Source organism: Suricata suricatta, chromosome 1, assembly GCF_006229205.1.
Source record: "Suricata suricatta isolate VVHF042 chromosome 1, meerkat_22Aug2017_6uvM2_HiC, whole genome shotgun sequence".
NCBI lineage: Eukaryota > Metazoa > Chordata > Mammalia > Carnivora > Herpestidae > Suricata > Suricata suricatta.
The window spans coordinates 81,750,694-81,763,978 of NC_043700.1; the positions used below are offsets into that span (position 1 = coordinate 81,750,694).

The 13,285-nt window shown below is 36.6% G+C and overlaps 1 protein-coding gene across 3 annotated transcripts in view; it reads right to left on the reverse strand.

The window, feature by feature from the left end:
- Positions 1–5,179: 5,179 nt before the first annotated feature.
- Positions 5,180–13,285, reverse strand: part of NAA15 (N(alpha)-acetyltransferase 15, NatA auxiliary subunit) — a 72,919-nt gene continuing 64,813 nt past the window's right edge. For 2 of the 3 annotated variants that reach the window (XM_029940850.1, XM_029940841.1), the window contains 3 exons: positions 10,778–10,924; positions 9,316–9,413; positions 5,180–7,989 (listed from right to left, as the gene is read on the reverse strand). In XM_029940850.1, coding sequence (XP_029796710.1) covers positions 7,789–7,989; positions 9,316–9,413; positions 10,778–10,924 — 446 coding nt within the window. In that variant the 3' untranslated portion in view covers positions 5,180–7,788. The remainder of the gene's footprint in view (positions 7,990–9,315; positions 9,414–10,777; positions 10,925–13,285) is intronic. The other variant, XM_029940847.1, reaches the window with a different exon arrangement.

The window sequence follows — 13,285 nt, forward strand, 5'->3', positions numbered from 1 at the left end:
TGCCAGAGGTTATATTGATCAGAAGCAAGCACTTTGGAGTTAGACATACCTGGGCTTGAATGCAGATTTTTGTCACTTATAAATTGTGTGACCCTGAGCAAACCATCAGGTTTTCTGTTAAATAATAGTACATAGCACATAGTAAAAGCTCAGTGATAGCTATTATTTATTAGCTCAGCTTGAGTCTTGTGACAAGTTCTATGCTTCCAATCTTGTTCCCCATCCTCATCATGCTAATAGCAGAATTCTCTCACTTATCTTTCCCGATTTCTTCAATAACTCTCCAGACTCATTTCCCAGATTCTGTTTACACTAAGTTATAAGGTCTCTGAATACATGTTTCAAAAATCTGTGCCTTTAGGTACATGCTACCTCCTGTCTAGGACATTGGTTTTCTCTTTCCAAATTCAAGTGGTTTATAAACCACCAATGCACTCATTTCTTGATTTGTCTGTCTCCTTTACTAGCCTGTAAAAAACGTGAGAGCAAAGACTATGTCATCCATTCCCAATATGAAGCACAGTTGCTTGGGATACTAACTACCAGATGGATGGAAGGAAGGACACTGGGACTGGCCTAATATCACATCTAAATAGCTTTACACAGCAGCAGCAATCTGCCAACTTTGCCAACACTAGTAAAAGTTCCCATGAATGTCAAAATGATCATGGATGATGGAGACATTACAGATGGTTTTCTTTACTATGAGAAAAGGCAAAACAATGTAAAGTTCTCACAAGCATAAAGTAAAATACTAGGTAAAAACAAAAAACAAAAAAAATTGAGCTTTTAGTATCTAGGAAAACATGGTAAATGATTTTCCTGAATATGCTGGTAAGGATAACCAAGTTAGACACTGACAAACGGCAAAGAACATCCTTTTGCAAATGCTAGTATTTATAATGAAAGCTTACTACGTGTCAGGCCTTATGATAATCACTTTCTATACAGTATATACATTACTTAATCCAATAACTATGAACTAAAAATTCTTACTGTCTTTCCTCAAGCACCTGTGCCAGGAGTTAAAACTTTAGTTCTATCTGACCTAAAAGCTTATGTTTTCAATGACATCACACAACTGTCATTACCAAGTTACAATGTGTTTATGCCAGAAGCTGGCATTTAGGCACAAGGATCAGAGGAAAATAACTAAAGCATTAAGGCCAGACTTCTATGTGAAGAGACTAAAACAACTTAAACTTTACCGTTTGCAAAGGTGAGGGAAGATCATTCATCTCTATGCAATCAAGAATAATGAATAGTATCAAAACAACCAGATTCATTTATCAAATCTTTTAACTAGCCAAGAACAAGCTAGACAGAACTGGTGATTGTCTATAAAACAGCTATTTTATTAAAGAAAATTAGTGGATTGAGTAGATTTGGGATGTCTACCCAGAATGTTATTTCAGATCTCACAGAGCAGGCTTTGGTTTGACACAGGTTTGTGTATTATGTAAATCTCCTTTCCAGGTTCTACACTAACAGGCCAACATTTAGCTCTGAATTCTCACTGTCCTAGAATCATGGCTCCTGAGATATGTAATTCACTTGTTTATGTAAAATTAGTAAGAAAAAACATGTATTTGATTGGGGTGGTAGCTCTGTGTGGCTTTTCAGAGAGTAATACCTCACACCCATTCTTATTCAAAAGCCTGCCAACCCCATGCTTTGCTTTAGTACTCATCCACTCAAAAACTTACTCATGTATCTATCCATGGCAATATCTTGAAGGTTGCTTCAGTGGAGACAAGTTACTATGCCATCCAACAAAACTATGACTTTTTTCTCTTTGAATACCAGCAACTCAGTTAGTAGAATAGCAGCATGATTTATGCAGGGAAAGAATGGACTTTGTAAACAATCAGAAAGCTCTTGACAGAAAGTTCAAGCAGAAGTCTCCCCCTTAATGTAAAATGGGAGAAAGTTCATCTTTTTGCATTTACATAGTTGCTTCCTTCTTCAATTGGAAGAAAAAACTCAATACTATAAAGTACTTTAAACTTCATTAAGGACAGTGGGCCTCAACTTTGGATGCACCTTAAAACCACTGGGGGTTGGCAGGGAAGAGAAACTGACCACCAGCACCTAGGTCTGACTCCAGATCATTCTAATCCGAATCTCTGGAGGTAGGCCCCGCCACGGAGGGTTGTTTTGTAAATTGCTCTCCTGGGATTCTAACAAACGGGGTTTAAGTTTATGTGTTTAAAGGATTCAATTCCCTATCCTAAATAAAGACCAACTGTGGACCACAGCTGTTGTCTGTGAACACCGGCTGTAGGTCAGGTGTCTAGAAATAACCACTGCAGATCCCAATCCAGTGTCTCCTTACTTAGATGGATTAGAAGTGGAGATAACTAGGCTGTAGACAACAGAGCCTTGTAGGTAGGTGTCACCTGTCGCCTCATACTATGTGAAAGATGAAAAGCAACTACTGAATGACAATTTCTGTAGCGACTTAATTCCAATGGATGTGATGTTACCTGGGTGGCTGGTTGCTACAGACATGAAGGATGAGTAATTAACTGCCAGCTTATGCGACAATGAACAGGCAACTGAAAAAGTTAGAGGATGGTCGCAGTCATCTGCTTCCTACGAGGCCAGTCACAACCATTCCACTGACAAACTATACGAAAAAAGCAAAATTACATGTGAGAAACATATTCAACAGAAGTAAAAATGTAATGGATCTGTGGTACTTTGAGGAAATTCCTGAGACCAACAGAGAGTCACAGGGGGAAGGATGAGTGGGAATACTCTTCAGGTAAAGGAATAAAAAATTTGTGAGCCTTTGTAGGTGACCTGAAAGTTAACAGTACTTTATTGCTATTTTCTACAATCTGTAGGGCAATATTAATATTCACACAAATTTAACAAGGATTTGAATATCTACTATATACTTACTGTCCTAATTGTATCTCCATACTAAAAGGTATCCAGTGTAAATCCTTAAGATTTCATACATTAGAAATGGATTTACAGGAGTCCAAACAAAGCATTAATCATTTAACTTCATACTATATTTAGACATTTATCTCAAATAAAAAGCATCTGAGCAGGTAAATGAAAAATGCTTAGTGCAATGGAATGCTTGAAATAACAAAGAGCCTCTTGAAATAAAACTTTTAGGTTATAGGTCCTTCTCAGTGAACATCTAAACAAATTATGCTAACATTAAACAATGCTAGCTGAATACAGGTCTCTGAATCCTTCTGTTACTGTTATTAATGTATAGAAATTTTTTATTAAGTTAATGAAGGAAAAACTAGTATTTCACATTTCATAATTTAGAACTTAAAGAACCCGGAAGAAGTTTACTATTTACTTCTTACATGGTTCCCTTTTCATTTCTGAAGATATCAACCAGCTGTCTGACTACCTGAAGGAAAGTAAGTAGTTAGAAAGAAAGATGAAAAGTGGTAGCCAATTTAATTATTCATTATTAGTGAAGAAACACCAAAGCTTTGGAAGAACACTTTAGAAAACCCAGTTTCTATCTCAATTGTGATGTAGCCTCAAGCAGTCATACATGGACCCAACAGACCTGCAGATGAAAGTAAACAAGGGGCAAGTTCATACAACACCTTTAGGAAACTAAAGCAGACTGGAAAGAGAACAGAATGGTATTGCAAAAGACTTCTTGTTTGTTCAGACAATGCACAAGTAACGATATATAGAAGGCAAATGTAATTATCAGCTGAAAGCAAGCTATGCGACCCAAATCATATTCCAGAAATTTGTGTCTATGTTGTTTCTAAATAAGAGGATCATTTGTACTTATTGAGGCTAAGTTGATTTAGCAACAGCAGAATCTTAATATACAGATAATTTTTCATTCATCATGGTCCATTATTTAAGAACTGTACCCCTGTGTGAAATTATAATCAACTGTTAAAATAGACACAAAGGCCTAATATAAAATATATAAGAACAACAATCTAATCTTGTCGGATTGCCAAGTTATCAACTTCACTTTTACTAAAGCCACTTTCAAACCAAATCTATTTTGTTTTTGGCATATGGAACTCTGTAAAAAGCACTGAACATTTAAGATTCCACAAGCTTGTCTACAGTTGACAATTTCATACAAGTTCTAATATAAACTACCATTTTCTTCTTCTGGCTATAATCCCAAGATGGTGTCCTTTCAAAGAACACTGGATAAAGGAGAGTCTGGAAACGTGAAGACCTGCTATCCGACCACACACTGCTCCTTTTTTCATCATAAAAGGAGCAGGTCTTAATGGAGGTAGCGTTGTTAAATCAGCTGTATAACCTACAATATGTGACAAATACTCTTCTGCTTTGTTGAAATATGAACATTTTCTCCAGAAACTCCTGCACACTACCAATTTTTTTTAACATCCACCTTGTAGGTCGCATACTAAAAGGTAAAAAAAAAAAAAAAAAAAAAAGTACAATTCCATAAATACTCTTTTCCAAAAATGTTTTATTGCTATAAACAGTGAGGTTTCTAATCCTCAAAATTGGGACAAAACTTAAGGTTTTGGCTCCCTGTGGGGCAACATAGCCATTTTGTGTGACTCTGGTTTTAATGTAGGTTTGGCAGTGGTTTCAGCAAAGTTTAGATGATAGCTGAATGGCACCCAGATACCTTGCCTGTAACTTAAAGGACTGGAGCATGAGCTAAATAGGAAGACTACCTTCCACTGGACAGGTCAGTCTCTCAATTCTCTTAGTAAGAGTGATTTCAAATTTTAAGGCTAGTAGTTAGTAAGACAAGTATATATGTTATCTTGTAAGAGAATTCAACACTTCACTTTCTTACCTGTCCCAAACAGATGATACACATGACAACTGAAATATTCCCAGAAACTGTGGAGAGACTTCCCTGAATTTATCTCCACCTACCTGAAACTTGACCACACTTCTCTGGCCCCTTACAATCACAGCTTTCATCTCACAGTCCTAACAGCAGCACACCTCGGAGTACAAACACACTGAAAGACAAAGGGCCTCATAAAACCCACAGAGAAGCTATTCACTAAAACTAGGACTACTTTTAGCCATGCTATTATTAGAGATCACGCTTTATTTTTGTGCATCATAAATACAGAAAAATGTTGAAAACGTAGGGCTCAACTATCTAATTAAAGCTGAGTGACTAACCTGGTCAGATCTTAATTTTTAAATGAGAAATGACAAGAGTAGTAAATATAAAGAAAAACAAAAATAACTTTACTTTCCTATATTAATACAGGTCAAGCGACCCTTTCTTCTGAAAAGGGTTGATAACACCAGTTCTCAGCAATAAACATAAGGCACTTGTTTAGAATACAACATCACTGCATTTTTCCCCCCACTTGTTTTTCTAACCCTGTTCCCCCCCCACAGTATCATTTGGAATTAAATATAGAGTGAATGAGGCAATGTGAGATGATCCAGTTGATACTACTCAAAGCAAGACAGTACAGTACAGTGTTTTGGGGGTGCTGTCTGGACATAAAATGAAACCTCTCAAGGTCCTCTGACACCAGACAATGTATCCACTATCAAGTAAACCTGAAAGAAAATAAAACATTTATTCAATAGTTCCAGTAAAATTGGGTTGGAGTACAATATACACGTTAGGAATCTTAGCTCCTCACGGGTGGCATCTGCAATCAAGAGTTCTGAGTATTTATGAATTTTCATTCTAAGACAATCTACATCGTTTGAACATTGCCAAGACAAATATATGAACTTCATTTCAATATACAGTAGAGTTTAAACATAATTCACAGAGACACCCCCTATCATATGGCTGGTGCCTCCTCCCAACACCTCAGTAGCGGCAGAGGTAGCACTAGTGTTCTTTCCCAGCAACGAGAACTTCAGTTGCCACTCCTAGGAGAAGTTGAAAAAAAGTTTGTGGTGGTGGTGGTGGTGGTTTTTTTTTGTTTTGTTTTTGATTTTTTGCCATCTGTGAAGATGTTCCTGAGACAGGGCCAGTTAATAAAACGTAACAAAGCACTGGAGTTCGGCTTGTACTTCTCTTTACATCACTAAATCGTTAGACTGGGACGCGGAATGCAGGCCACATACTATGCAAGGTTGTGTTTAGCACAACTGTTCAATTGGTAGAAGGATCAGGTCTCCCGAAAATTCCCTTTAGAATGTATGCCCTAGAAACTAAAGGTACCACAGAAAGGTCAATCATATATACAATTGATTCATTTTACTTAATCTTATTTGCTCAGATCTTGCAAATGCAATGAGAATACTGAGCCTGAGGCCAGTTCTCAGTATATAGGTTTATCATCTTAAGGCTCAGTCACTCTATCAAAATTGCAGTTCTCAGTTTCCTTTCAAATTAGGAAATTAGGAATTACATTCATAGTACCTGCCACCGTCCTTGCCCTCAAGGAGAGGCCCATGCAGGAGCAGCACGACACCTGCATCACGGAGTCCCCTGACACCGGCACGCAGCCCGCAGCTAACGCACCATCTGCGCTAGTTTTACAGCACGTTATATGGCCTCTGGCTTGCACCTCTGTTTCCACCTGTGTGTTCTCACAGAAGCCCAACACAGATTAGTTGAAATATTCACACGACTGTTTTTCAAAACAATTTATTGCATCATATTTGGTACCTTATGTTTGACAACAAAAAGGAAATTACATCTGTAACTGCAGGAAAAAGAAGCTGGTCTGTTATTGAAAAAAAAAATCTTGGGCCCTTTAAAAATTACAAAGTCTTGGGCTTGCCTGAAACAACTGAGCAAGAAATATATTCTTAGAAATGTAGGGCTTCAAGTATTACAAACCTGTGACACTGTGGAAAAATTCCAGAGGTATCTAAACTGCAGCACTTTTTTTCTGCATATCGTGAACAAGGCCTGCTGAGGTTTTTAACTATTAGTCTCTTGATCAGTCATAGAATGGTAGTCAGGAGTTCTGCTCTTTAACTTCAAGCCATGGTAGATTTCCTTTTTTCACTCTTGGGTGAAAAAATTCATGCGTGCTAATTAGTTGGTGCCACATCACAGTGCATTTGGTTCTTGCATTACAGTTTTAACAAGTTTGGCCAAAACAATGCTGAAAGGTTTGCATTGCTATTTTAGTTCTTCAAGTTTTAGTTAAAATTGAGATTGTTCCAACTGGTTCCTTCAGTTAAAAACTGTGGTACAAGAACACCAAACTGATCATGTACAGTGAATTTTGGAAACACAACAAGCGTATTGAACACCCTCTAGGTTTCTTAGAAATTCTGCTTGGTATCTATATGTCCCAGCTTCTACAACATCAAGCATCTGTTGTAGTTTCTCTGTAAATAGTGATTCACATTGCATACTTCCTATGGTCAGAATCAACCCCGTAACAAAATCAGTCAGATGCTAAAGCCCCAACAACTCTTTGTGCTCAGTGAAAGAATCCAGTGCTAAAACAGCGTTTATGCTGTCGGAGATATAGTAAAATCTCACAAGACAAATTTTAAAGTAATATTTCTGCCACACACCTGCTTTGTTAGCTGTAACAGCCTCCAGATTTTATATAAATTAGTTAAAAAACATGGGTGGGTAGGTAGGAATAGAATAAGGTATCTTTTTTAATCCCTCAATTTTAGCAGCTTTTAATTTTTTAAGAAACTGAACCTATATCCTGTAATATGTTAGATATTTTATATATACTTTTTCAGCAGGATAAAAAAACGTAAAACACTATTTGAAGGCAAGAACATTTACTCTTCTCATTCTGTAAGTTAGAGCAATGCAGCAGGTGCGTGACAAAAATATTATACACTAGATATGGTCCAAAGTCATTCCATTTGCTTGTTTAATGATGTTCAAATTTCATTGGCCAGTTCTTCAGTCTCTGCAGAACTATCTCCGTTAACTGTGATCTTCATATCCTCTTCATATCCAGGAGGCATGAAAGCCAAAGCATAAGGGAAAAGCTTATGACAATTTGCTCTATAAACTTCAGCAGCTTCTTTACAGTCTCCTAGGCTACCATCACACAAGGCTTCTAGTACCTCCATACATGTCTAAAGAAAGAGATATGGTAATGTTATGACTTGTCCAAAACAAAAGGTTTTTTACTGTGAATTTATTAGACATTTCATTATCAACACATTTCCTAAGGAAAAGGCAAAAGTACATATTTAAGATACACAAAAGCAGTTTATCCCCACGTATACATTCCCTACAAATTAGTTTCTTCAGAACTGCAGGGCTTACACAAAAGGACGAATTTATAAACAGGGCGAGGACTAATGTGGGGCAAGCAAGGCATATAGTTTGCTACATTTAAAGACCCACTCACTCTTAGCAAGTGCTTGACCCCAGGTGGCAACTTTGCCTCGACCTAGGCAGGCTCTATGTATCAATGTCAACTTTTCCACGATAATATCAGTTACTCAACTTAAGCCCTTTAGTAGTAGTAGTTGTTGTTGTTGTTTTCCCTTTAAGCAGCTTAGAGACGGCTGGTGAGATCAAACATTGCTTTTCAACCCTATATTAAAATGGAAAGTTTGGCCACTAAGAGGGAAAGGAGGTCTCAAACCAAAGGGCAGATATAGAAGAAACATTTGTTCATGAAAATTGGTAACAGTTTCAACCAAACCCCTTAGTGGATATTCTTAGATTTTAAAATGATGCATGCTGACTTGCTGCCTTGCATTTCTCATGTTTTCTTTATCTTTTCACTGGGAAAACATGTAGTTTGCAGATATATACTATCCAACAAACTTTGTCTGGAAACGTTATAACCTAAATGATGTATTAATTAGCAATCAGTAAGTCAAATGTTTCTTTCTTGAAAGTATTTCCTTCATTTGCTATTAAAGGAATATACCAAATGCTTTATCTGGCCAATTGTCATAGGAAGTAGTGCTATGTCCTTTGTTTTTAAGCTAAACTAAAATCAGTATTTCACAACACATTCATGTATCTTTTATATCTCAAGCTACAAGTTATATAAAATGAGTGTTTTAATTTGATCCCTGGTATGTACATCTTAAATATGTCAGAATCTTCACTGAGACCACTAGTTGGTCAGAAATGCAGATAGGAATGAACTGAAATCTAAAATGAGCTATGGATATGCATATATATGATTTTACTAAAACATTTCTAGAAAAAATATTTTAAATAAAGACATGAAATTAGTTCTTAAAAGCCAAGTAGCCGGCTGTGCATGTGTGGACACACAGCCCTAAATAAATTTAAGATAAAGTTAGTTTCTGATGATAATGGCTTGGTGAATACTATGCATAACTGACAAAAAACAATTATTTGGTAAAATGTATTCTCTTTGTGAAAAGAGAAAACAAAGTAGTCATGTATTCTTCACAGATTATGAAAAACTTTACCTGGAGGTTTCTGTTAGTGAGGGACTCATCAAGTGTTGTTGCCAACTCTATAGCTCGCTTCTGACTAGAAGGATCTAAATAATATACCATTTTGGCAGCTAAATAAGAAAAAAGAAAAAATTTATTAAAGTAAAACCAGCATCTTATCCTCTATCCATTCAAAATATATATAAAATATAACCTATATGTGCATATAGAGTGTGACACTTCATTAGAAAAATGGGAAAAGCCATTTGAAACAAACCAAAAAAATCCTGAGAGAATAGATCAGAAATAGCCTAACTGTCCAAGCTAGGAGAATGATCAAGGTAAGAAACTGTGAAGAAATACAAATATTCTAATAATAGCCATCTTTGTGTTAGTAGGACCATGGATAATTCTCTTCTTCCTAAAATGAACAGGGGTGCCTGGATGGCTCAGTTATTTGAGTGTCCCATTCTTTTTTTTTTTAACTTTTTATTTATTTTTGGAAGAGCGAGCATGCGCACGCAAGTAGGGGAGGAGCAGAGAGAGAGGGAGACGCAGAATCTGAAGCAGGCTCTGGGATCTGAGCTGTCAGCACAGAACCCTACGTGAGCTCGAACCCACGGACCACAAGATCATGACTGGAGGCAAAGTTGGACACTTAAGTAACTGAGCCACCTAGGGCCCCATTTGTCCCATTCTTGATTTTGGCTCAGGTCATGATCACAGATTTGTTGAACTGAGCCGTGTCAGGCTCTGTGCTAATAAGCACAAAGCCACTCAGGATTCTCTCTCTTACTCTTGCTCCCGCTGCCCTTCTCCCCTGCCCGCACTCTCATGAAACAAACAAATCCCGTAGTTTGGGGCTGTGGGGAACACTCCACTTAATGTGTATGGGAGCGGGGGAGTGGTAGAGGAGATACACCCATACTTGATGGTATGAGCCAAAAAGCTGAATTTAGAATTCCACAAAGGCATACAAAGCTGCTTGGGCCTCTTAGCCAGGTATTCTAAAAGCATCCTACCACACTACCCATAGGATCCCAGCAAGTCCAGATTTTGGATTGCTAGCACAGAACTTTGCCTATGACACGGTTTTAGGGGTTGGCACTGTCCAGTTTAATATTTTATATAAGCATGAAAAATAAAGATAATGGTCACATACAAGTGAATCTTAAAAGCATGTTGAAGGGAGAGAAAGAAAAAAGAAAGCCCCTCCTTCACTATATGTAATATACAGTTAAATGAAGTTATGCTTGCTTCTTTGTAAAAAGCCTATGCTGAACCAGAAGAAACTACTGACCTTGATTCACAGTAATAACTCTAAGAAATTTAAAAATTTTATAGGAAGCATATTTAAGCTGTTTTCTTAAGATTAAAATGTAACACACACACAATTCCTCTTCCATGTGAGAAATGTGTAACCTTGTCATGAATCCACTATAATAAAAACAAATTATTTTAGAAGGCTAAGATAAAAAGAAAATGAAGTGATTACCTGATAATCTGTGTGGCAATGAATCAGAATTCCTTTTCAGGAAAGTTTCATTAAAATTCTTTGGATTTGTTGCTCCAAAAAGACGATTCATTTCTTGTTTTAATACTGTTCTAACTGTGCCAGGTAAATCTTTACTTTCACACACTGCTGAACAAATTAAAAACAAAACTCTATTAGCAGTTAGATACTCTGATACAATTTTGCAGAAGTAAAGAAATTAGTTGAAAAGGCCAATGAAACAAAGCAATTACATGTAAAGACTAAATGAACCTACTTCTAATACAACATGTAAAGAGCTTACCATACAAATGTAAAGAATCTATCAGAAGAATAATAATTTTCAAAAGGCAAAGACATTTCATTAATGAATGATTCATTTCCGGGAAAAAAAAACAAACAGAAAGCTAAACAAGTAACAAAAGATGTACTTCCATAGTCTTCTAAGCTCTAGGAGCTGCTCCCCTCAACTTTAAAACAAATCTATAAAGTAGGGGCTTTGAAGACACCCACCTGATAAATAACGTCACAGCAATTATGCAGTGCTGAAGACAAGAGCATTTTCCTCACCTTCTTCATATTCTATACTCAAGTAAGGCATTACAAAACTTAACTAATTTTGAAAGAAAACATGATTGACTTCATTGACCTTTATTGTCAGGGGCTACATAAATTTAGTTATCACTATATAATAAACTCCAAAGGACCACCAAAGTATTTTCCTGTAATGAATACGCTCCAATAATCTTCCCAGGCCTTGGGAATCGGAGATGGAAAGGCTGGCCCCCTAACCTCTCTGATGAGTATGCTTTTTTCATTATTACTTTGGTATAGAGAGACAGTCTGAAGCTTTGAGCCAGAAAGACCTGGGTATGGATCTAGGCTTGAACAAGTCACAACCTCTCTGAACTTATTTCTTGATCTCTAAAACTGAGGAGATATCCAACCTAAAAGGATCACAGCAAAGAAGTTACATTTTAAAAAATAGCCTATTATATAATAGCTAATTCAATAAAGTATTGTTATTTTTGTTATAGACTGAAAACATATTTTCCTTACGGTTAGGAACTATGGTGGTCACTTAAAATGCTGACTACAACCATTTGTACTCTGATGAATACATATCATATATACATAAATTACTACATGAAGCAAAAGTTTCACAGAATACTAACCCTAATTTTGTGCCATGCATTGTGGTATTTTCTAATTTCTTTCTTTCTTTTTTTTAAGAGAGTGAGAGAGAATGAGAGAGCATGAGTGAACAGGGGAGAAGGGCAGAGGGAGAGAGAATCTCAAGCAGGCTGTACCCAAGGCGCAGAGCCCAACTGAGGGCTTAATCCCCATAACCCTGAGATCATGATCTGAGCTGAAATCAAAAGTCCAAAGCTCAACTGACTGAGCCATCCAGGTGCTCCTCTACTCTAGTCTATTTCTATATTAGGTTTTCAAATGGTATTAATGGCCCATTAAATTGCCTTTATCACTAATGGATCACTACCCTAACTTTAAAAAACACTGAACTCTTAGGTGGTAAACATCTGTGTGAAATATTCTACACATAATTGGTAACTGATTAACTGATTGATATGCCCCTTGTTAGTTAAATAGCATTTCTTCTATCATTCTATTTAATGAGGTAGTTCAAATAAATGACTTATTAAAGAATTTTGCTTAACCTTCATACGGCTGTAATTGCAACTTGGTTTTGGCAATTTATCAACAGATTTCAGGGGCACAGGAGTGCAGAGAAATCAGAAAAGAAAAGTTGGTAAAATAGATTAATATCAAAAAACATAGGTCTTCTATCCATGGGCCTTACTGGTTTGCATGAAGAGCTTTTGAAGCACTAACTGTATAGTTACATTCTGGGTGGTTATAGACAGAAGCAAAGCTTTTCCTGTTTTTTATTACCTTCATTAATTTGTTTTCCTCAGATTATAATCCCCAAGAAAAACTGGAACTGCTTTCAAAACAAAAAGCCCACACAATTAAGAACAAATATATATATTCAGGATGTATAAAGAAGAAATATTTATGACACCCAACTTCGACTAATAGCTATTTCTGAAAACATTTCCTCCCTAAGTCACAAAATGTTTTAGGCTGATTTTTGATCCCCTACATTATGTAGATTGCAACTGTAATTTCCAGGAAGATATTAATTAGCAAAAAAAATTCTACTGCAGTAAAACTTAGAATATTGTATGAATTCTGTGTACTGCAGCATTACCTGTATCTTGCAGGAAAGGAGCAACCTCATGTCACAGGTCTACTAGATACGTTTTTATTACTAAAGATTAGTATAGTAGCTGGTGGAATCAATCTAAAAACCCTTTGAAAGTAACTAAAAAAGCAGAAACCAAGGGACGCTTAACTGACTGAGCCACCCAGGTGCCCCATCCAAGCTGGCTTTTAAATGTTCAAGCAATATTTGCCTCTCAGTGGGTTAATTATAAATAACTATTAAAAAGAAGAATAACTAGATATACTGACAGCTAACACTAATGA